The sequence below is a fragment of the Pteropus medius genome, unplaced genomic scaffold (genome assembly GCF_902729225.1).
Source record: "Pteropus medius unplaced genomic scaffold, Ma_sr-lr_union100, whole genome shotgun sequence".
Lineage (NCBI taxonomy): Eukaryota > Metazoa > Chordata > Mammalia > Chiroptera > Pteropodidae > Pteropus > Pteropus medius.
Genome location: NW_024344374.1, coordinates 1167396 through 1192003, shown reverse-complemented (window position 1 = coordinate 1192003; position 24608 = coordinate 1167396). Strand labels below are relative to the sequence as shown.

Below are 24608 nucleotides of genomic sequence, written 5' to 3'. Positions count from 1 at the left end.
ATACTGAGGTGGCCCCATTTTTCAGATGGTGTACCTGATACAGAGAGAAGTTAAGTAACTTGCTCATAGTTTACAAATCTCATTAATGCTAGAGCCAGGGATTCGAACTCAAGTCTGATACCCACACTCCGGGCAGTTTCTTTCTTCTTCTTTTTTAAATATTTTTTTTTCATTTTTCAATTACAGTTGGCATACAATATTATATTAGTTTGAGGTTTACTACACAGTAATTTATACATTTATGTATCTTATGAGGTGATCATCCTGATAAATCTAGTACCCATCTGACACCATACATAGTTATTATAATATTATTCACTATATTGCTTATGCTATGCTTTACATCCCCATGACTGTTTTGTAATTGCCAATTTGTACTTTTTAATCCCTTCCTCTTTTCCACCCCTCCCCCCTAACTTTCCTCCCCTCTCTGGGCAGTTTTCTTAGACTCAGAAGATTATCTATTGCAGCCCTTTCATCATGAAGACTTGTTTTCTGTTCTGTGGCTCAAAGTGGTAGAATGGCTTACCTGAATTCACTCTCCAGCTGTCATTAACTAGAAATTGAAATCTTGGCCCCTTGCCTCTTTAATCCAGGCTTCTCACTATTATACTAGAATTTTGGATAATATTTACAGTATTCTTTTAGGAGAGAAAAAAGAAATGTGTCTATAAAAGTCTATCCTGATCATCTTAAAGTGGACACTGAATCCTTGACTACTGGACTGGCCTCATTATTTATTCTGTCTCTTGGTCCAGTTTGAATCTTCATGGGATTTTCAACTGGATTTTTTTTTGTCTCTCAAATAAAAATTACTCTTTGGTGATAGGTTCGAATTAGAAGGAAATCTCTACAGAAGTCCTAAAAGGTGAGTCTTTCCTAGAAATTGTTTCTTTTATGCAAAGGTACAAAACTCTGTGCAAATTTTGGCCAATTAAGATAAGATTGCGATTCAAGGCAGGGTTCTTTTTTTTTTTTTTTTTAACTGTAATGATTGTGTTAATTGTAGTAAGAATCTTGAGTTCAAGATAAAGCCTTTGGTTGGTCAGGTAGTATTTATTCAGTTGTCATTCCTGTTGCAGAATTTGCAAATGGGAATGAGTGCCATTTTCCAGTTTGCAACTCTAGTCACATTTCACATGATTGCAGTGTGGCTTTCTCCTCTGCCAAGAAAATAGAGGGTTGGCTGTTACTTGGGTCAAATGGCCTCCATTAATGGGAGTGGATGTGCCTCTGGGGGTTGCAGAGACCAGCAAGACACTGTCCTTAGGCAGAGCTCCATCTGGGGACTCCCTGGTGCTCACTTGATGTAGATAGGCACATGGGTGCTTTGGGGATTGAATTGTTAAATGCCATTGTAAAACAGTTGAAAAAAGGAGGCTGTCCGAGTTCCACCCAATAGTTTAGTTTCATCTTTCCTTGAGTACTTTCTAATCCCACACAGAAAATGTCTGGTTTTTGAAAATCTCAATGGTAGTAGCACTTTCTAAAAAGAATACTCAGAATCATGAGGGAGGTAGGTGGAGTAAAAGGGGTCAAATATGTGGCGACAGAAAGAAATCTAACTATGGGTGGTGAATACACAGTGCAAGATATATAGGCTTTACTGCTAAATTGTATACCTGAAACTTAACTGGATTTCGTTAACCAATGTCACCATAATAAAAAAAAATAACAAAAATAAAATATAAATATAAATATTAAATGAAAGTAAAAAAAAAAGAATCATGATAATATTGGAATAGTACGGATCCATTTCTTCTGGACGAAGCCTTTCAGACCTCAAATAATGGAATTAATGTTGCCAGTATTTAAAAAAAACTATCATCCTTTGGTTTTTGTTTTTCAGAATCACAAATATAGTCTTTTTAAACTTGTGATTTTATTCCTCTTTCTGCTCTTAATTTAGCAAGGCAGTCAGTAAAGTGGTTTGTTTTGGTTATCATAAAGAAGGAGTTCAGCTGTCAAGTTGAGAAGGCAGGGCTTAGATCCTGTACCTCTATGCCTGCCCTGGAACTCCGATTACATTTTTACCTGGTCCTTGCCAGCCTGCAGAAACAGAAGTGTCTGCGACCCATGACATGTACCTGCACTGTTTCAAGAGCTGGTTGGTGAAAGAGGATCATCTGAAGAAGGTTGTTGGATTTGGTCACATACCATGAGCTAGAACCAGACAAGAGCCTGGAGATTAGATAACTGGTTTGGTAAAGAGAATAAAGTGTTCAGGTAGCAGAATTGTATTCAGATGTCAGTATGCTTCATTAAGTGAGTTCTTGACTTGAGCCTGTGCCTTTAGAGTTCAGTGCTGCTCACCAATGCTTACACTTCTGGTATTTGGGGTTGAGCCCTTAGGGAAGGTGCTCTTGTTGGCTGGCGAATTGCAGGTTCTCCTTTGCTCGCATGAAGTCGATGAAAATGAAGGTCTTCCCAACAAATTAGAGTGCTTTTGAAGAACACCAAATTAAATGCACTCCTGCTTGAACTTGTAAAGTTTCTTTGAAAACAGCTGGAAATTTTGTCATGGTTTTAGCCTATCCGAACCTTTACTTTCAATGAAATTTCTAATTTGTTACTGTAGTGAACCCGTTTTTAACTATTTTTTTCCTCTGTTTTACCTATTTTTTTCCCTGTTCCTGAGGTCTGACTTTAGCGGACCTCATTCCACAAATGTTAATGGAGCACCGGGTCATCCTGGGCACTGGGCTCAGTGTGGAAGAAAATAAGATGTAAAGACACATTAGCTTGCTGCACATAACTTATAATTTAGCAGGGAACATCTGATAAGTTGGTAAACTGGGAGAGCTGAAAAGATGGAGGAATTCTAAGGCCCAGATTGCAAATAGGTAATTGACCTAGAGGCTGGAGAAAGTGGAGCGGAGAGGAAAACTGAGCCAGGTGCTGAAGACTTGAAGGAATGTGGCAATGTACCTGTGTGGGAAACGGGAGCTGACTGCTGTGAGGGTGGAGAGCACAGTTTAAGTGAGTGGTGGGGACCCCTATAAAGGAGTTTTATGGTAAAACAATGCCAGAAGTGGCACCAGAATACCAGGATCACCCTTTCATATCTCCCACTGAGCTGGGCACTGGAGAAACTCCAGTTTGTTCTGGAAAGGCCTTTGGGAGAAATGGGACCTTCTGTGGACAAAGGAACCTCTCTGTGCCCTACCCTTGATGAATGCTTTACTCTGTAAAGTCAGAAGCACTAGTCATAATAGCTACCATTTACTGGATACCTACTGTGTTCTGGGAATAGGCAACATGTTTTATATGCCTTACTAGCTCTATTTTATGGAAAGGGTACAGGGGCTCATAGTCCCTAGGGTCCCAGAGCTGCTGAGTAATAGAGTCAGGATTCAAACCCAGTTTGCTCTGATTCCAGAACCTTCCTACTTTTTACTGGGCCAGTTAATTGAAGAAAATAAAAAGAGTTAAGGATGTTTGGGGGTGTTTGCCACGTAGTAGTACAGGCCGGCCCAAAGGAAGGTGAAGGCAGTGAAGGGATTTGGGTTTGTCTGTCCCCCAAATCCTTGGAGCACTTTTATAAAAATAAACCCTTTAGTCTGGGAAAGGTTGACTGTCTGAAGATGTTGACCCTTCAGAGATGTGAGCCAAACAGAATGTTTTTTGCTGATACAGTTACTAAGCCTTTTATCCTAAAATTCTCCTGGATAAAAACCCTTCTACAACCACAGAGAACGTTTCCCAGTCAAGTTTTTCTGCAAATAAAGGACTGTTCATGGAGCCTTGTTTGCTTGTGTGTCTATAGCTCAGGATGTTTATAACTTCAATAGTTCCTTCCCTGCAGGTCTTCTGATTTTGGCATTATGATCATGATTGAAATTTTTTTGATTTTTTTTTTTTTCCCTGTGACAGGTTGATTTCTTTTCTAGGCAAAGTTCTTTTTTTTTTTTTTACTGTATTCTATGTAACCAACCAGGAAAAAAGCAAATAGTTGTATTGTTTGATGAAGTCTTCCTTTGAAGGTTGCTTTCTGTTTGTTTAGTGGAAATCAGCATGGGAAGAAGGGCTGTCTCTAACATTTTGTTAGAATTTCTCCATAATTCTATAGTGGTGAAACAAGAATGATTACAGGACAGATTTGTTTTCAGAAACCCTGGCTCTTGATAGTTTTAGAAGTCCTGAGACTGTTTAGATGGGAGGAATTGGAATGTTGAGAGTGATAAATAAGATCTTTGGTCATCCAAATATCAGTGACATGATAGAAATAGAATTAAATCTTTTGAGTCTTCTTTTAAATAGAATTGTTGACAGCATGAGAAATTATGCTTCTTAAAGGCCAGTTACAGATTTATATGGTATTCATAGATCTCTTCTAACTTTCAGCTTTTCATTTCATAGCCTTCATTTTGAAAATTTGCTATTAACAAACAGTTTTGTCCAGGAAATCAAATATGTATTCCAGGGAAAAAGAAGAGTATGCAGTTATTTATAAACTTATTGCTATTAATAACCAAGTGAAAATGATGTACTTGGTAATTTCGAAAAAGTCCTTCTAAGTTATAGATTGTTGGACTTGATAAAATTCACAGGATCTATATTATTTAACTGGGTAGCACGATAGCAGAGCCTCTTTTAGAATGATAGAATTCTTCTAGAATGGTAGAATAGCTAAATTTATTCTTGGTGGTCTTCACAACATTTTACCTCCTCAAATTTGAGTATTGAAATGTTAAATACTCTGTTCAAGTAGAACAAAATTTCAGGGACACCATACCAGCTTGTGGGCTTTCTACAGGCCTCTAAGGGCCTAATGGCAATGAAGGACAGTTTCACTGAAATTGTGAATCTACAGGATGGTTGAGGAATGTGAGGGGGTAGAATTTAAGGGTTAGCTAGGATGGCCTTAAGGGTAGAGAGCTCAACAGCAACTGGAGGCCAGAAAAGTTAAACTGAGGCCATCAAATTAATACAGCTCATAAATCAGCCTGGGAGAAATCACAAGATGACTCAAAATCTCCTCCCGTCAGCACACAGCAACCATGCTCTCTGTCTTCAGTCGTGGCTGCAGTGAGCGTGTTCCAGCCTGGCCTTCTGACTTCCAGTAACCTCATTAGTCTTTTTCCTGAATGTGGCTGTTGATCCAGAGACATAAGCTCAAAGAGGCAATTAAAACAAACCTTTTTCAATGCAAGCATGCTCTGTTGGGTGTACAGTTTTTGTATCCCGATTCTTCAGGAGCCTCTGCATCTCTCTGGAGATGAAATGCGTAGACATCTGTAATTCCTGCTTTTGCATGAACATCTCATGAATAGGCAATAAGCTGAGCTTTAGTATCAACACATTTTCAATTCGTATGTGATATAGTTAAATCCTGCCTTAAATCTGCCTCCTGCTTTGTACGTTATTGGCTAGCTGTTTATTGATATAAGACATCTAGAAACAGTTTCATCAAGAGAGATACTGATTGTTGTTGTCAGAAATTTCAATTTCTATCTCACTTCTGGTAACTGTGGAAATTTGTCAAAGTAGAATACATACACACACATTAATTAATTAAAGTTTAGAGAAATAGCCGTCATAAAACCACTGTTTGAAGGATGAAAATTACATGCTGACTTCACATTGTGAGTGTATGAACTATTCAAATAGTACTTGTAAGAAAAATGTGTTCAGAAAAATAGTTGTAGGAGAAATATCGTAGTAGGAAAGGGCATGTAACAGTTATTGAAAAGTTATTTCCTGAGAAGGCTGGGGGCCAGCTCTAACTCTGGGGTGTGACTCTGGGCAAGTCATTTGCTTTTGGGGGCTTCAGCTTCTCCAAGATTGGAGCAGGAGTATGGTGAGAATGGGTCTCCAAAACTCCCATCAAATTCTTTTTATCTGCCAATACAGCAAGATTTAATGTCTAAGAAAATGTAATGAGAAAAATGCATGTTCACACTGCTACCAGAAGCTCTTAGTGCAGTAACAAAAGGATTGGTTGGTGTTCTTTCAAGAACACTAGGATCATGTCAGGCTGTGCCCTCCAGCTTTTAGAGTTGATCTTTCATCTAAGGAAGACATGGTGAAAAGACATGGCAGTCACAGGAAGTAGTGCCTGTTTTTCTTTTGGCTTTGCTAAGTAGGGGGTGGGAACCCCTCCTACCTTGTCTTTTTGACATGTCTTCCTCTTCCTTATTCCTCCTTCTTTAAATTTATCACTCTTTGAGACTTATACGTGAAATTCAAAAGGACCAAATATATTGGTGAAGCAGAGGTGTGGGTAGGTGCTGACTGGAGTCACCATTTTTGCCTTCGCACCAAGCTTCCTGTGACCCTGCATGTTTTTCTTTTGCCATCATCACTGTCTGACATTTCAGGTTTAGATTTAGGGAAATGTTAAAGAATTCACAGTCTCAGCTGTCACTTGGTGATTCTTTTGCAAGTAGCATATAGCTCACTCTCTCATTTCACTGTCCCAAAGGTGCTTCCTCAGAAAGGAGTTACCCACCCCCCATGACTTTCTGTCCCCTTGCTCTGCTTTATGTACTTCAGTATTCCTACCACCCACCAACTTAACAACCCATTGTTATTTGTCTGTTTTCTACTCCCTTGCTAGAATAGAAGTTCCACGAGAACAGGAACTTTGCTGCTTTTGTTCTCCAGTGTCTAGAACAGAGCGCCTGGCACAGAGTAGGTACTCAAGAAATATTAGTTGTTAATGAGGGCCTTGTAGAATTAAGATTGCAGTCGTTTGTTGAATGACTAGATGGTGAATTATTTTATTCACTATTCACCTTCCTAGGGAATCACACAATAATCAAGCTTTACACTATGCCATTCTTAGATCTTTGATGTATGATTTGACTTGTAGAGTATGTTAAATATTATATTACAAGGCAAGTATTTTTGGAGGTGGGAGGAAGTCGGGTTATTGTTGTATAATTTACATATGGTTAAATTTATTCTTTTTAAGTGTACAGTTTGATGAGTTTTGATAAATGTATATAGTTGTATAACCACGACCAAGATCATAACATAGAATATTTCCATCACTCAGTGCTCCTTTGCAGTCTGTCTTTTTCCCTACCCATCGCCACTGGCTACTAGTGATCTGATTTATGTCCCTATTGTTTCGCCTTCGCAGAATGTGAAATATAAGTGGAGTCATATAATATGTAGTTTTCTGTGTCTGACTTATTTCTCTTGTGTTTGAATCTTTTGAGATTCATCCATTTTGTTGCATATATTAGTAGTTCGTTCCTTTTTTATTGCTGGGTAGTATTCTATTTTCATTCGTTTATTAGTTGATGGACATTCGTGTTGTTTCCAGTTCGGGCTACAAACAGTTATGTACAGTTGTGTGAACACATGCTGTCATTTCTCTTTGGTAAATATAGTAGTTCCCCCTTATTGGTGGTTTCGTTATCTGTGGTTTCAGTTACCTGCAGTCAACCATGGTCCAAAAATATTAAGTGAAAAATTCCATAACTAAACAATTCATAAGTTTTAAATTGTGTGCCATTCTGAGTAGTGTGATGGAATCTTGCACCATCCCATTCCATCCTGCCTGGGATGTGAATCCTCCCTTTGTCAAGCATATCCACACTTTATACGTTCCTTGCCTGTTAGTCACTCAGTAGCCCTCTCACTTATTACATTGATTGTTATGTATTTCAGTGCTTGTGTTCACATAACCCTTATTTTACTTAATAGTGCCACATTCACATAACTTTTACTACAATATATTGTTTAATTGTTCAACTTTACTATTAATTACTATTGTTAATCTCTTATAGTACCTAATTTATAAATTAAACTTCATGATAAGTATATAAGTACAGGAAAAAACATAGTATATATGGACTTCAGTACTATGTGTGGTTTTAGGCATCCCCTGAGGGGTCTTGGAACACATCCCCTGTGGATAAAGAAGGACTATTGTCCCCAGGATGGGATGGCTGGTTTGTATCACCAGTCTGTGTGTAACTTTATAAGAAATTGCTAAACTGTTTTGCAAAGTTGCTTTTTCATTTTCCATTCCCATGAGCAGTGTGTGAGAAAGTTGCTTCACATTCTTACACTTTACAAAATTTTAGTAGTTCTAGTGGGTGTATAGTGGTAGCTCACTATTTTCATTTTCATTTCTCTTCAACTAATGATGTTAGGCATCTTTGTTTATTTTAGAAGGTCATGTTTTAGCAGTCTGTTGGATTTTCTAGATTTGAATAACTTAATATCAGTGGCATTTAAAGTGAAAATTTCTTTAAAAAATTTGATAAAGTTTTGAACAGTCACTTCTGCCAGGTTCATACTGTACAAAAGATGGTTAGGGTGTAGAAACTATCTGTTAAATTTGGGCAAAGGGTGACCCATCTGGGTGACTGATAACAGGACCCAGAAGGAGTGTACCCAGGACTTGAGCATGAAGCTTGGCAGAAAGCTGATTTCATAGCTCCACTGGCCTTGGGAAGGCCTGCTCCATGCTTAGCTAAACCTAGTGTTTGTGAGAAGCAGACTCAGGTTCAATTACATTTTCCCGGATGCCCTAGGAGTCACCTGGGAAGCTCAGCAGTCCTTTGTGGCCATCACATAGAGTTCCTGCTGAACATAGAGTTCCCTCTCTTGGGACAATTTGCTTGGATTAGTTAATCAAGCTTGAGAAATCAGTTACCGCAGGCCCAGGAATGCCACCACCCTTATATTCTGAAACCCTATTTCTCATGTCCATCTCTTAATTAATTAAGCAAACAGTCCCTGAATATTTGCTACATGCCAGGTGCCATTTTTCATACTAGGGAAAACAGCGATGAAGGAATAGGAATGGTCCCTGCCCAGCCTCAAAACGTGGGAGCAGTGCTGCCAGGGAGAACAGACTGCCCTGGGCGCACTTGGGAAGGGCTCCTAACCGAGGTGTCAGTGCAGGGGAGGGGATCAGGAAAGGGGTCCTGAGCAAGTGACAGCTAAGTGGAGACCTAAGGTTAAGGAAGAGTTAGCTAGGCCTGTAGTGTTTCGGGGACTGGGGAACACACCGAGAAGTCTCAGTTACAGGAGAGAGTGTGGTCCTTTCAGAGCTTGTAAGTAGTTTTCTGGGGCATCAGGCAGTGGGGAGTGGTGGGAGAGGAGGCTGGAGCGAGTCATCAGGGACACCAGGGGAACTACAGTGAGGATTAAACTTCATCCTCAGGGTGGTGGGGAGCCGGCAAAGGGTTTTAAGTGGGGCGGTGGCATCTTTAGCTGTCTGATTTAGTCAAAGAACTTTGATTGCTCTGTGATAAATGGGTGGAAGGGGGAAAGACTGGAGGCAGGGAGACCAGTGAAGTGGTTGTCATGGGGTGAGAATGGCCTCTCCAAGGACAACGACTGTGAAGTAGGACCCTTTCCAGCCAGTAACTGGAAATGTGCAGGAGGGCAAAAGCGAGTGCTACTCGCGTTGAAACATTGAGAAATCTAGTTCGTAGTACGGTCTTCCTTTTGTTTTTGGTTTGTTTGTTTACTTCCTTGGAAAACTGATGTAGAAATGTTCCTTTGGCTTCAGTTACCTGTGAGCAGAGGGGTTTGGGCTTTGCCAAACCCTTTTCTTTGGACAGAATTGCTCTTCCCAGTGATCACTGTGCTCTAAAGTGGGAGCAGGGCCATGCCAATGTGGGTGTGGGAAATGAGGCAAGAAACCTGCCTATTGGCACCCAGCAAAGCCAGAGCAGCACAGCACCTTCTGCTGCTGCTCTGGGCTACTTGATAACCTCTCTCAGTATCTTCTGCAGGGTCCCTAGGGTCAGAACCCATATCTGGAGACCCAGAAGCTCTCATTTTAGGAAAATACTCTCCGGAAAAACTCCTCCTGGCCTTTCTCTTCTCATGAATCTTCTACAGAGGTGCGTCTTTCCTTCCTCTGAGATTCTCCACACAGGTTTAGAGGAGACAATTCTGTGCTCTGGTTTGGCCTGGGGACTCCAACACTAGGCTATTCATATTTTGTCCTTTCTAGTTTGCCCTTCTTATTTTTCCAGACTCCTACGGTGCATTCGCTAGAAATAATGGAATAGAAAATGATGTTTGGACAGCATGTAACCATTTCTGTACTGACAAAACAGAGAAAGATAAGTTAGAAAGGAACTAATTTCTTTGGTACTTTTAACGTGCCAGGTACTGTGTTGAGAAATTACTTACATTATCTCATTTAATCTTTAGAACATTATGCAAGGTAGGTATTGTCATCCCCATTTTATAATGAGGAAGTAGATGCTCAGGGAGCATAAAGGCTTGGCCAGGTGTTCATTGGTGGGAAGCCGAGGTTAATTCATGTCTGGGCTCTTTCTACTAGGGTAATTTTCCTTTTTAAATTTCAAACTTGTGTTCTAAACTTCCCATTGTTACCTTGGGAATCTGAAAGGATTCACGGTAGCTTCTAAACCAGCTGAGTGATTCCTGGAGAGCAGTTTTGGATGAGAAAAATCTAGGTAATTATTTTTTTCACTCTTTCTGGAATACAAGTTCGGGTTTACAGGCACAATGGCATTCTGACTGTCGAGGCCAGTTATCTTTAAATAACAAATTGCAAACTGACACAGTGCTGGTTTAACTCTTCCTCTTTTTTAGAGTGAGAACCTTTAGGGATCTGATTTGTTGGATAGTCAATGAATTAATGTGAATACTTAACGAAGAGGTCATTACTTCTAAGATACTGCAAATTCCCTCCACTCTCTTCTCCAGAAGTTTTTAATCCAAGTCTTTGTGAGGTGGGGGACAAAAGGGCAACATCTTACTGGAGGTTGACCTTTGCATTGAGCTCTGATTTGTACTCACAGATTTTTAGTCTAATACTTGGTTTTGTATCCACTACGTTCTTAGCTCTTTTTTGCTGTCTGTTCATCAGGCCTGATATTCCACTCCCACTTCTATTCCACTGGAAGCCATGGCGGTTAAACTGAGCCATTTTAGAAGTAAAGCTGGTTTCTAGTTTTTGTTGAGGGTTCATGACTACGGAGTGCCAGCAAGGCCTGGCTTTAACCTGCGTATCCCTCCCTTCCCCTTCCACTTTTCATTTTTCTGCCCCTTCTCCAACTTTAACTTTATATGACTACTTGAGAATATTCCAGCATTAAATAAATATAGTTGTTGAGTGGGCAATTGGGACGCACAAATATGTTGTATTCTCTGTTTACAAGAACCTCCCCTTCTTCTAAGATGGTGAAACAGTCCTCCAAGGAGGCACCCGTGACACCTGACAAGGAGTAGCCAGGCCCTGTGTGCAGGTGCTGATGGAGCAAGGCCAGAGTGTGCAGATGTCTGGACAGTGGGAGCTTGTCAGTTTCACAGGCGATGCTCTCTGCCTGCCTTAGCTGACTTGTTTCTCCACGGGATGTTATTTTCTTCCCACAGACACACAGCACTGGGATTGTCCTCGTCACCTGGGAGCCAGGTGTTGATAGCATTTCCTTGGTTTTCATTCACAGTCATCTGAGACACTCTGGCTTTCTCGATTCAGGAACTGCTTTATCAGTGATGCCATTAATCATTTAAACGACTCAACTTTGTGGCCAGATGAAAATGTAGTTTGCGGAGAATTTCAGAGAATAGCATAAATTACTCCAGGTTTGAGGCAAAACTTAGAAATGTTGCTGACATTTTATGTGAGGGGAGGCATTTTCTTAAGAGAAAGGAGACGGGTCTCTGGGATTCCAGTATGCCATATCCACGCTCAGTGTTTTGACCACCTAAGATTGCTCACTTAAATCTGTTCATAAGTGTATGTTTCACTCCCAAATGATCACACCAATGGAGCTAAAATGATTAGGATTATAATGACTAGCTCCGGGCTGCTGTCAAAAACCCTCCAGAATCCCCTGTTTACAGGAGAATCCTGAGGCCGGAAGTCTGGGATTCAGGACCTGTTGAGAAGCAGTCCTGACGCAGACCTGGGTGTTGAGGTCTCAGGTGAGGGGGCTGGAGCAACAGCCCTCACTGGCGTTTGGCTTTGCAGTGCTAACTGACAGTGCTCTCCCTGCTTTATCTTTCAGTTAATGACCAGCCACAGAGTCCCTGCTTTTGAGCTCTGGCCGCTGCCTCCACGGGCTCCCAGCCACACTCAGGTTGCTGTGGGTGCCAGCTGAGGTGACATGGCTTGTTGGCCTCAGTTGAGGTTATTGCTGTGGAAGAATCTCACTTTCAGAAGAAGACAAACAGTAAGCTTGGGTTTCTCTGGGGGGTGCTCCCATGCTTTTCTTCATGGCTTTGAGTTGGGGATTGGAGGTGGGAGGAAAGGGAGTCTACTTGGTTTTCTCAAAGCGATTGAATGAATGTGGCCACCGTAGTCCTGGTGGACACAGGACTTAGTGGTCCTGATATGGCTCAATCACTTATCGTAGATTTACAACTGGGTAGAAATGTTAGCGTTGGTTGTACCTACTTTGTAACTTGGTTATAAAGTAGGCATTCAGAAAATCCAGATACATTTATTCAAATTTGTTTAGATGACCACTGAAATGAAAACACAATGTTTAAAATTCTCACAGAGAACTCCTATAAAATCCATCAGGAACACACACATTCAGATTCTAGTTTGAGAAACTCTGCTTTTGTTTAGCCTTTCATGTTACAAATGGGACCAGAATCCCAAGGTCAATAATGAGAGAGTAGGAACTAGAATCTGTTTATCTACGTATCCTACCAGTCTTAGTAATAATAATAATAGAAAAATATAAAACCTAATATTATATAAGAAAAGCAAACACTTAGAATGAGCTTCCATGTGCTAGGTGCTAAATAGTGTGCTATTAACTGGTTTAATCTTTTTACGACCCCACGAAGCACTGTTATTTCCTTGTTATAGCTGGGGAACTTGAAGCACAGAGAGAGGTTAAGTAATTTGTCTGAGGTCCACAGAAGCACAAGTAGGGTTTAAATCCAGATCATCTCACTTCAGGGTTGGTACTTTAAACAACTACGTCAAATTGCTTTTCAGTGGTATCATTTTTTTTTTTTTTCTATCAGTCTCAAGATTTTGAAGTTTCTAATTTCTTCTTCATCCTCCCCGCTGCTTTCCATAGCTCCTCCCAGGTTCTAGTGTGCCCAAGTCCTACGTGTTCATTTCTCATCTTCATTTCTTAGCTACTGCGTGATCTAGATCTCCTGCCTTTTCTCATCCTAGTGGCAGCAGCCCACATGACGGGAAACTGTCTCTGCTGTGGTGTATCTATTAGCCAGTGAGTAGTGGAAAGAACTGTATCATCTTAGCAATGAAATGGGTAGTGCAGTCCAAGCCTCTCATTTTACAGATAAGAATACTGAGGCACAAAGCAGGGAAGGGATTTCCCCAAAGTCAAAGGATCAGGAGCACAGGGTCCTGGAAAAGGACGTGGGGTTGGGCCATCCGGACTGGGCCAGTCTCGCTGGGCTTGAGCTTGTTGCTTATTGCCTAATATAGCTGATGGGTTGAAAAAGAGTTAAGATTCGAAAGATAGGCAGGCTTAGTCAAAGGCCATTTGTGGTCTTGTGGCAGAGGTTCCTCTTGGAGGAGGAAGTAAGGACATAGCATCCTGACCCAAAAGGGCTTTTCTAGAAGATATATTACTGCCTGCTAGCTTGTCCTTGTTACCTCCCTTCCTGATTTCTAAAGGAAATGTATTTACTGAACCAGAAAAGTGGCTTATTTCAGGTCGGAGATGCTTAGATGGTCAAAGCTGGAACAATCTGGCGTGTGCTCTGGATAGTTGTTAGGGAATGGGGCTAGGGTCTAGAGCAGGTCGGTCATGGAACTAGTACCAGAACCAAATTCCTGGTAGCCCTACAGGCACAGGCCCTTTACAGCAGGCATTGCTTTATCTGCACTAAAGGTTTAATGTCCCTCGATCTTAGGTTCTGACTGGTAGCTACTTCCCCATCCTCCTGGCTTGGATTTCCAGATTATGTTACTTAACAGTGAGACTTGTTAAGGGTTTTGGTGCTGCTTTGTGAGCTCACATAGTCAGAACCAGTCCTGTCCATCAGGCAGGGAAGAACTGAGCAGCTCCATGGCAGTTCTTGCCCATAGTGTATGGGGAATCAGTGCTCGTTTCCCTTCTGAGATCCTGGAGTGTACCCACGTGGCCCCAGAGCCTGGCACCTGGGATTTGCTTAATAAGCATTTGCTGAGTGAATAGTAACTGTGTTAAATGGGGCATTAGTTTGTAGGTTTAAGGATGCTCCCCTGCTCTAGGGGCCTGGTGTGCCACTGCCGGTGAACAGAAAGTTGGGACCTGAACAGTATACCCCAGAGCTACCCTGTTAAAAGGGGCATTTTACCCTTGCATTCTGTGTCCTTGGAGATGAATCTTGGGGACCTCTCTCTGATACTCCCATTGTGCATTCTCATGGGGACCATCAGCCGGGGTTAGCTTTCTGCTGTTCTTGTTGGGCAAAGAATACATTGAAATTGAGTTGCGAAAGTTGGGTGCAAAGCTCAGTTTGGGTCCAAAGTAACGGTTAACTTGTGTGGGTGGCAGTCATTCCGTGCAAACAGGGCTTGGGACAAGAAGTGGGAGGGGCCTCAGAGTTTTCAGGATCCTCATTTGGTTTAGGCAGAGCCAGAGGCCAAGGTCCCCATGGAACAGATAGGACAGAGTGCGGCCATAGAGCCTCCTTTTTTTTCTTTTTTTTTCTTTTTTGCCTTCGCTATTAAATATTTTATCAAATACGATCCAACTACCATGTAGCTGAGAAAATAGATAATTTTAATTTTTGCATGCATTAGAATATCAGTATTTGGGCATTGTTTAATAACAAATATGCTGGCAAATTAATAAAAATTAAAACTGTTTAAAGCCATTAGAGAATTTTACAGAGTAAATGGAAACTTCTGTATCTGCTTCCCACTTGCAGATTCACCTGAAACGTTTCTTCTCCATCTTTAGTCCAGGCTTGGCAGTGATGGTTCAGATCCAGATAATAATTATAATTATTATCGAATTCTAAATCAATTCTAATTCCAGCTTGGCCACTATACGCCATTGGGTTTAGGGAAAATCATTTCTCCTAGGTTTTAGTTTCCCCTTCCAAGGAACGAAGAGCATTAGAATAAATAGCCGTTTTTTTGTTTCATTTGCGTAAATATTTATTGACCATCTACTACATGTGGGACAGTGAGCAGACATGACCCCTGCCCATATAGAGCATACAGTTTAGTGAGGGAAGTGAAACACACTATCACATAAGTAAAAATATTATAACAAACCATGATAAGTGTTATGAAAAAAAAACAAAAAACAAACCCCAAACTGTGATACTGTGTTAGATACTACCAGATTGTGGAGAGCGACTTAGCTTAGACTAGAAGGTCATGACGTTTAAGCTGAGAGCCCCAAAGTTCCAGCAGCGGTTAGCCAGGGGAACGTCGAAAGCCCAGAGATCAGGGGTGCTGTATTCCAGGCAGAGATCCAGAAGGAGTGAAGGCCGTGGGGGCCTAACACATGTTCCTGAATCAAGGAACAGAAAAGCCAGTGGCACTGGTGGAGCAAATGAAGACGGGGTGGGAGTGAGTTGAGAATCAGCAGGGCCACATCTTGCAGGGCTTTGTGGCTGAGGAAGGGCAGATGAATTTTATTTTATGTGCAAAAGGAGTTGCTGTGATCGATGGGCCATGATCTCAGGGGTCAGATTGTGTGCGGTCCTTGGCACTGAGAGGACTCGAATGACGATAGCCCAAGGAGACAATTGTAGCCATTACTATGTATGGACCATTTTATGTTCTCTTTCCTTTAACATTATTGGGCATATATGTTCCTATCTGTCCAAATAGCCTTTGTATTTATAATAATGATTCTTAATGTGTAGGCTGTGTTTTATAGTTTTGAGTGTGCTTTTATATCCATGATCTTGATTTTCACAGCAATTCTGAGAGGTATCCATTACAGTTCCTGTTTCATTGGTGAGGAAGGTATTGTAGGTTAATAAGGTGGTCAGAGAGAGGGCTGGATCTTTTGGCCCCAAATCTATCCTCAGATGATTCCATTAACATTCCTGGGAGCCTTATAGCAATCGATCAACACAATTTTTTTTTGTAAGTTCATAGTCTGTTGCCAACATTTAGATTGTTTCCAGTGTTTGCTATTATAAATATATTACTATAAAGATTTTATACCTCTAGCTTTTTCATCTATTTGTTATTATTCCTTTAAGCCAAAATCTCAGGAGTAGGATGAGGTCAAAGGGAAATGGCCCTTGAAGTCTATGATCAGATGTCTTTCCAAAGGACCAAACCAATTTAAAAAGCCATCATCAATGCGTGAGGCTAGATAATTAGTTCTGGGAAGGAAGGACTGGTTTTAAAAATTGTTTTTCCCTCTAGCAGTTCCCTGGCTTGATCTTGAAGATTTCACTTTAATTTGTGCAGACCTGATTGAGGTATATGGTATCAGAGATGGGTCTAAAATTAATTTTTCTTTGCATTCATATTATGTCATCCCAGCAACTTTTATTAAACAGTGATTTCTAGTGATTTTTGGGACATTTATCAAAATCTTATCTGTGTAGGGAGCTATTTTGGGGTTATTCATTTGGTCAATTGATAAATATTTTTTATTTGGATGCCCATAGTGTGCTATTACTTTGAACATCTGCGATCTGGGGGAATTCGCTGTCCTGCGCTTCCCTTTTTGCCACTCAGAATACTCTTTGATAGTTTCATCTATTTCTTTTTCTCATTGAATCTTATTACCTTATCAAGTTCCAAACAGTATCCTTCCCTAATTTTCATGTCTCAAGGACATTTTGTAATGTCTGGAGACATTTCTTGGTTGTCACTATCCTGGGCAGGAGTGATTGGTGCTGCTAGTATCTGGTGGCTAAAGGCCATGGATGCTGTAAATATCCTACGGTTTGTAGGAGTGTCACCTACAATAGTTATCTGGGCCAAATGTCAACAGTGCTGCCATTGAGACACCTGCTCTAGTTTGCTCACTCAGATTATCCCCATGTTACAACTGAAGAATAATGAGAAGAAAGGTGCAAAGCAATGCTTTGGTGCTCCCCAGAGCAACTCAGTGTAGCAATTCAGTTAAATATCAGAAGTATTATTTTAATACCTAACACTCAAAGAAGATTTCTGACTTTTGTGAGAAACACCTTTTGAAAATCATGTTTCTCTCCATCTTTCTCACCTCCTAGGGGAGAGATGTGATGGTGGGTGGGTAGATACTAAAGCAAGATTTCGAAGAGTTTTCTGTAGGAGTTTATAGCACTAAAGCATCAGTTTTGTTTCCAAGCTATTTATGAGGGACCACGTGCAGGAAAAGTGTTCAGTTTATGGATGGGGGAGAAATCTGATTTTGATGATGAGTGAAACTTAGGTTTCTAGAGGGAGGCTATTAGGAAAAGAAATACCTATAACATCCCCCTGAGTTTAGAAGGTGAATTTTGTGTTCAATGACAGAAATAATTTTAGAGGTACAGAGTAAAATGGCATGGATTAAATTTTGTCTCTCATGAGTTCTCTGGTTGGGGTGGTGTGAGCTTTGGAGACCATCTCTTCATTCATTCATACATGTGAGTGATTCAGCTCAGCAAGGGCTCTGAAGATCAAGAATCTAGATACTTTGGTAAGAAAGCAGAAGGCATAAGGAGATTGTGGTGCAAAGTGACTAAAAGTAGGCACCCTTGAGTTGGACTGGCTTTGAATCCTGGCTCTGCCATTTATCAACCTTATAGCCTTAGGCAATTTATTAACTCTTTGAACCTCAGTTTCCTCATCTGATAAATGAGTGTCATTATAGTACTAATGGTGTCGTTTGGAGATTAAACGAGTTAATATATGTAAAGCACCTAGAACATTGGTACATAGTAAGGCCCACTTAAGTGTTGATAATTATTATGGTTAGTCTTTTTTTTTTTTTTTTTTTACCTCTTTCCCTGAACTGCTTTACACCCACTGGCTTCAGAAGCTGAAAATGATTCGTAAGATTTTCTTTGTGCCCTTTACTATCAGAACCATGGGGAAGACCCATTCATTTTATTCAATCAACTGACATATTTTGAACAACCTAGATGTGCAGGCTATAGAGATGTCCAGGAACATAAGGCTTGATTTATTGGGTCAGATCAGTACTCAGGAGGGCTAGTGAGTGATAGATTCCTCTTAAGTGGCCATCTTAAAAGGTATATGTCCCAAACATGGCTCTGTGAGAGGCAACATGATGGATGCAAAAGCACACATTTAGGGTCAGTAGATCTGGGTTCCAGTACTCATGAGCTCTCTTACCAGGCTTTGGCTCATACATAACCTATTGAAACCTTAGTTTCTTCACTTCTAAAATAGTGATGATGCGACCTAACTTACAGAGTTATTGTGAAAATTAAATATTAGAGATGCAGTGTCTAATGACATCACTTATACGTGAGATATAAACCTAAAAGCAACTAACAAACATGACCAACAGAGACTCATGGACATGGACAATAGATTAGTGGTTACCAGAGGGTAGCGGGGAGGGTAGATAGGATAAAAGGGGTCAAATATGTGGTGACAGAAAGAAACCTAATTAATGGGTGGTGAACATACAACGCAAAATATATATGACTTACTGTTGAAACTTACTGGATTTTGTTAACCAATGTCACTATAAAAAAAAAAAGATGTGATGTATAAAAATCTCTGATACACAGTAGGGGCTCAGGATGGTCTGTCACTATAATAAATCTATAGGCCATGAGTTTATTTTACATGTATGGAACCTGTTGTTTTTTTTTGACCATGACATCCAGTAAAGTTATGGGCCACTTGCTGTGTCAAAAAGAATTTCATGTGGCCTCTGGGATTGGGCAGAAGTGGTCTCTAATCTTGACCCTGCTGCTGACTAGCTCTTCTTTGATCTTCAGCCTTGCCACATATAAAATGGAGACGGTAATGGTTCCTATGTCACAGAGTCATTCTAAGGATTCAATGAAATAATCCATATATATTGTACTTACTACATATTGGACTTTAAATAAATGGTAGCTACTATTTATCTTATGTTCATTATTCTCTTTTGAATTCATTCACAATTATGCCATTTTTAACAAGTTTATTCTTGTCTGTTAATATTTGTGATTTTATTTAGCTGTAAGCTTAGAATGTATAAAATTTTGTGTTCTGCTTTTTTCATTTAATATTATATGGTTAATAGTGTCTGCGTTTCACAAACATTATTGTAATGACTGCACACTATATTGTTGGGTAGATGTACCATAATTTAGTCATTTCTTTCTTGCCCTGTAATTAAGTTGTTTCTAGTATTTTTGAATTATAGTGTTTCATTGGATGAACAATTTCATGTATATAACTTCTTGCTATTTTAAATTTAGTTCTGTAGGATATATTCCCAGGAATATTACTGGATCAAAGGAGATAAACATGTCTTTGAATACATATGGCCAAATTGCTTTCCCAAAGGGCTCAACTGATTTTGTATTTCCATCTTCATTATTTTATAAACTTCAGTTCATTCTCTTACTCAACAAACATTTTTTAAGCCCTCATCATGAACGCTTAGTGAGAAGAAAGCGACACTAGGGGAGAAGCTCCCAAATAAATAGGACCCTTGCTCTGCCAAGTGCTAATAGAGGCACAGAGTACTTGGGGAACTCCAAGGAGGGACTTCCAACTCCGCTGGTAGAAGAGGCCCAATGTCATTTGAAAGCCTGGAGATTTCAGTGTGTGTTGCCTCTTTGGGATCATTTATAGAAATACTTAGCAAGACCAGCCCCATCTTTGGTCTTGGAGACCCCATTGACAGCATTCCTCCTTCTAAAGAGGGACCCATTTATCTTTTTTTTTTTTCTTCCTGGTGTGCTTTTTATAGCAAACTATTCTTCATAGTTATCTGGTAACAGTGGGTTTTTTTGTTCCATTTATGGAAAATTCAGGAAACACAGGAAAGTATTTAAAAAATCACCCATTTTCTTATCACCCCAGGACATCCACTGTCATCATCCTTATATTTCCTTACCAAAAGAAGATAAAAAAAAAAGAGGTTATTGTGGAACCATATCAAAGGTCTTTAGAAATTAAAAACAGGTTGTTTAAAATACCAAAAAATTCAGTAAAAAATAATAAACAGAAACCCTTTAAGCAATCTGAAGCACCAGCAATAGTAGAAAAAGTTAAATTATGATCCATTCACAGTGTAGAATATTAAGTGTCCATTAGAATCCATACTTTAAGAGAATATTTTATATTATGGAAAAAACTTCCAGTATGGTGTTAAATTAAAAAGCAAAATACAAAGCTATATAAGCTGTATAATTTCAAATTTTGTAGAGAAAAATATTTATGTGTGCATTGAAAAAAAGACAAAAAAAATTAACAGAATCATTGTTATCTCAATTTACTAGAGACTCCCTCTGGGAAGTAAATTAAGGGTGATTTATATTTATTTTTTCTACTTTTCTGTATATTTTTAATTTCAAATTTTCTACAATAAAAATATATGGACTTGAAGATCAAGAAAAAAATTTTGATGAAAGAGGAGGGATTTCATATCAGTATTCTCTTGGCTTTATGGCTCAGAAGCCACGGTGGTAGTTACTCTTAACCACAAGGCCCCATGACTTTTCTGGGCTCTTTGGGTGTTCATCTTAATTAGAACTTTAGAGTATAAAAATGAAAAGAAGAAAGAGGTGAGAAATCAGGCAGTGTAACTACTCACGGTCCCCGATTTATGATGGTTCAACTTACATTTTTTTGACTTTACAGTGATGCGAAAGTGGTATCCATTCAGTAGAAACATTACTTTGACTTTCGAATTTTGATATTTTCCCAGGGTAGTGATAGGGGAAGGATACTTTTGTGATGCTGGGCAGCAGCAGCGAGCTGCAGCTCCCATTCAGTCACATAATCATGAGTGTAAACAGCAGATACTCTGCAGTGTAGTCATTGTATGAGACGTGTTTAAGGCAGGTTACTAAACTATGATGTTCAGTAGGTGAGCATTTTCAGCTTAGAGTATTTTCAACTTATGATGGATTTATTGGGACATAATTCCATCATAAATCAATGAGCATCTGTAGTTGTTGGAACACCACTGGTTCAGTTAAATTGTGTAATGATTTCCATCCTATCCCTGTGCTTATTTATCCCTTGGCAACTCAATGAGGTGGGCTTTTCCTTTAGAGAAACCTCATTGCTTTAATCAGTGGATCATGCTTACTTGTAAGTTTAATGACCTTCCTACACATCAGAGAAGATGGTGACCAGACCTTGATGGATGGGGAAGACCTTTGCGCTCTTCCCAGCTCTTTCCCATCGTGGGTACATGGAGGTCGATCTAGAACTGTGTGTGAATTTCCATTGTTCTGAGCCCTCATCTCAGCCTTGTGGGGCACACCTCTGTGTTTGCATTTAGAGGAGCAGAAATGCTGTATTTAGCACAGCAGCTTGCTCTGGCCTTTCCCTTTCAACAGTGGTCATTACGTACCTGAAACTGTGCTAAAGCTGGGGATGCAAAGGTGACTGGGACCCAGTTTTTGCCTTCAGAGTGCTCATATTGCAGTGAGGAAGCCAGTGATAGAAACAGATGATTTCAGGGGCTCAGTTACTGTGGGAGCACAGGAGAAGGGCTTCTAGTTTAGCCCGAGATTTTAGGAAGGGAAATGATGCCTGGTTTAGTCTTGAAGAGTGAGCAGAAGTGAGCCAGAGGAAGCAGGATGGGAAACATCTTCTCTTTCTTAAGGAAAACACAGAGGTATGGAATAGCATGTTACAAGGTGAGAACTGCAAGTAGTTCAGTGTCATGACAGCTTAAAGAGTGATGGGAGAGATTGAAGAAGTTCATCAATTGTTTAATTAATTTTTCTGTGGATTTCCCAAAGCCCAGTAGCATTAGGCATTCATATTATTATTTAAATTCACAGTGCTCTGTCTTATTTCCCACTCAGTGTCAGCTTTTGCTGGAAGTGGCCTGGCCTCTCTTTATCTTCCTGATCCTGATCTCTGTTCGGCTGAGCTACCCTCCCTATGAGCAACATGAGTGTGAGTATCTGAGCATTCTTATTGAGACTCACCACTAGCAAGTGAAATTCAGGCAATGACTGTGGGCTAAATTTGATGCTATCTTTAGGAAACACTGTAAATGGTTTGGAACAGAAAAGCTAGGCTTCTGATTTTTTGATAAGGCGTGAACTCAGGAAACTATTTTCAGTTCTCGTGAATGGTGATAATAGTAATTATAATAATAGCCAACATCTGTTTCATACATTCTAAATCATGAAAGTAAAATAATCTTACTGATAGTTCAGAAAGTAGTGATTAAAAAAGCCCCCTAAGGCAGCGCCTTGGCATCACTGTCATCTGGCCCCTGCCAGTCTTTTTCATGTGCCTTATGTCTTTATTACACAGTTGCCAATCATGGAACACATAATTTTAAGCAGTATTCTCAGTTTGACTAATGATGCTCATAACAACCTTGTATAATAGACTATATTATTGTTATCATTTGCTCGATAAGTAAATTGGGGCTCAGAGAAGTACAGGGATTTGCCTAAGTTCACACATCTAATAAGTGACAGAGATAAAATAAAGCTCAGGTTATCTGATTCCCAATCCTGTGTTTTGGTGATGGCCTTTATAGTGAGTGTAGAAAATACAGTGGTGGCCAAGCTCTAGATGTCAGGTTACTTGGGTTTGACTCCCAGCTCCAACACATACTAGGTTTATTACCTTGGACAAGTGATTTAGCTTCTTGGTACCTGAGTTTCCTCATCTCTATAAAAGGAGAATAATAATACCTACATTGTATGATTGTCATGGGCGTTAACCCACAAATAGGTCTTTCTCTCCTGGCTGAACTCGCTGGATGGACTGACACTGTAGAAGTGTTCCAGTCTAAATGATCAGCACTTATGTAGGTTTAGCTAGAACCTCTGTTCCATTGTTCCTGTAACTTTACCTTCCATTAACCAGCTCTACCCACACCCTGTCTACTCTGTAGGCTTGGAGAGGATGCTGTTCAGCAGGAAAGGGGTGGGGCTACGGTCATGTTTTAATTGTGTTTTTGGTCTAGTCTCATCTCTTTCACTGTATACAACAGCAGTTATTTACCTGCTAATTTGCCATTATGCATTTTATGTATTCAAGTTTTTAAAAACCCAAAAGACCTCAAGAACATTGTACCATATGTGATTTTCAGATTTTACCAAAAAGGAAAAAAATACAAAATGAAATATACACTCAGTTTGTGGGTCTGGGAGGTAATTCTGCTTTCTCTTTTGGAACCCTAAAGAGTGATGAGCAAATGCATATTTGGTTTTATTTAAGCATTATCCTAAGCCCCACTGAAGTGTATGTTCTAGGGAAAACTCAGCTTTTTCATCTGCTGAGATGTTCTCTCTCTAGAATGATTACAGACAGGCAAGCTGGTGTAGTAGAAACAGGCAGACTTTGGCATTGGACAAATTGCGGTTTGTTTGGATCCTGGCTCTGCCACTTGCCAAGGTTGTGTTCTTAGGCAAGTTGTTGAATTTTAACCCAGAGCCCTCTTAATCTAAACCATAGATTTGTTTACAGCCATGCTATCCTGAACAAGCCTGATCCCGTCTGATGTCAGAAGCTAAGCAGAGTTGGGCCTGGTTAGTACTTAGATGGGAGACCACCTAGGAAGACCAGGTGCTGTAGGTGTAAAAGATAAAAAAAATAAAGGATTGTAAGCTGACAAGGTCCTTGCAATCTGTGAGGTCAACCAAGGGTGGCTCGCCTGAAAAATAAAAATGAAAAAAAAAATGTAAACCATAGATTCTCAGGTGTGACATTCCTATACCTATAAAAGGAAGATAAGACTTTTGCTTCCATCTGTGCACCTCTTGTAACCTTATCTCCTATTCTCACCCCCTTCTAGGGACCTAGCTGGAAGGGAGAAAGCTAAGGTGAATCTTGTAGAGGTGTCTTGTCTATGGAAACAAAGGATTGCTCTATAATTTTTCCCCATAAATCTTTCCCAATTTGACCCAGAGCCATTGAAGTCCTAATTACTTCCCTAGGTCCCGGGAGTCCATTATGCTATTTGATTGTCATTTTGTACCCTCAGTGACAAATCTTCTTGCTACTTTTATTTGCAAAATAGGTGGGACATATCATGCAAGGAAGGGTCCTTACTTCACTCACCAGGGTATAGCTTGAAATACCTTCATCTTCCATTGTCCTGTGCTGCCTAGATCAGGGCAGTATCTCTGGGAGATTAAAGGGGAAACTCCTTTGGTCCTTGGTTGGGTTACACAAATCTTCCCTGCATGAGGAGCAGCTGATGTCGGCAAGGGACCTTGTTTGGTTTTCCTTGAACTATTAACAGGGAGATAAGGAGGTTAACTAAATGTTCATCAGGCCAGAGTCCCTTCAGAGTGGCCACAGTGATCAGATCCTGTTATGTCCTTGCTTTGGATGTTGTCTCTCTGATTGGAATGCAGATAGAAGGGAAGAGAGAGAGAGTAGGGCCCCCGATACTGAAATGCAGTGTAGCAAGTCTTGGCTATGGGTTAGATTCCGGGGAGAGACTCTGTTAGCACATTTGCATGAAAATAGTAAGATTAAAGGAAGATGGTAGCTGTGAGATGAAAGGAGTGTTCAGACTGGATAACAGCAGAGTAAGTACTGCTGTAGGCTCACTACTACAGCGCCTCAGTGATCCCACAGGCCCATGCACTGCGCCTTTTTACATTGTACCAGG

The 24608-nt window shown here is 40.2% G+C and overlaps 1 protein-coding gene and 1 pseudogene across 7 annotated transcripts in view; both read left to right on the top strand.

Moving 5' to 3' along the window:
• The window catches only part of ABCA1 (ATP binding cassette subfamily A member 1), a 119707-nt gene that overhangs the window by 7982 nt on the left and 87117 nt on the right, over positions 1–24608 (top strand). For all 7 annotated transcript variants that reach the window (XM_039870604.1, XM_039870600.1, XM_039870603.1 and 4 more), the window contains 2 exons: positions 11961–12125; positions 21829–21922. In XM_039870604.1, coding sequence (XP_039726538.1) covers positions 12060–12125; positions 21829–21922 — 160 coding nt within the window. In that variant the 5' untranslated portion in view covers positions 11961–12059. The remainder of the gene's footprint in view (positions 1–11960; positions 12126–21828; positions 21923–24608) is intronic.
• LOC120608800 (uncharacterized) lies at positions 23448–23566 on the top strand (annotated as a pseudogene).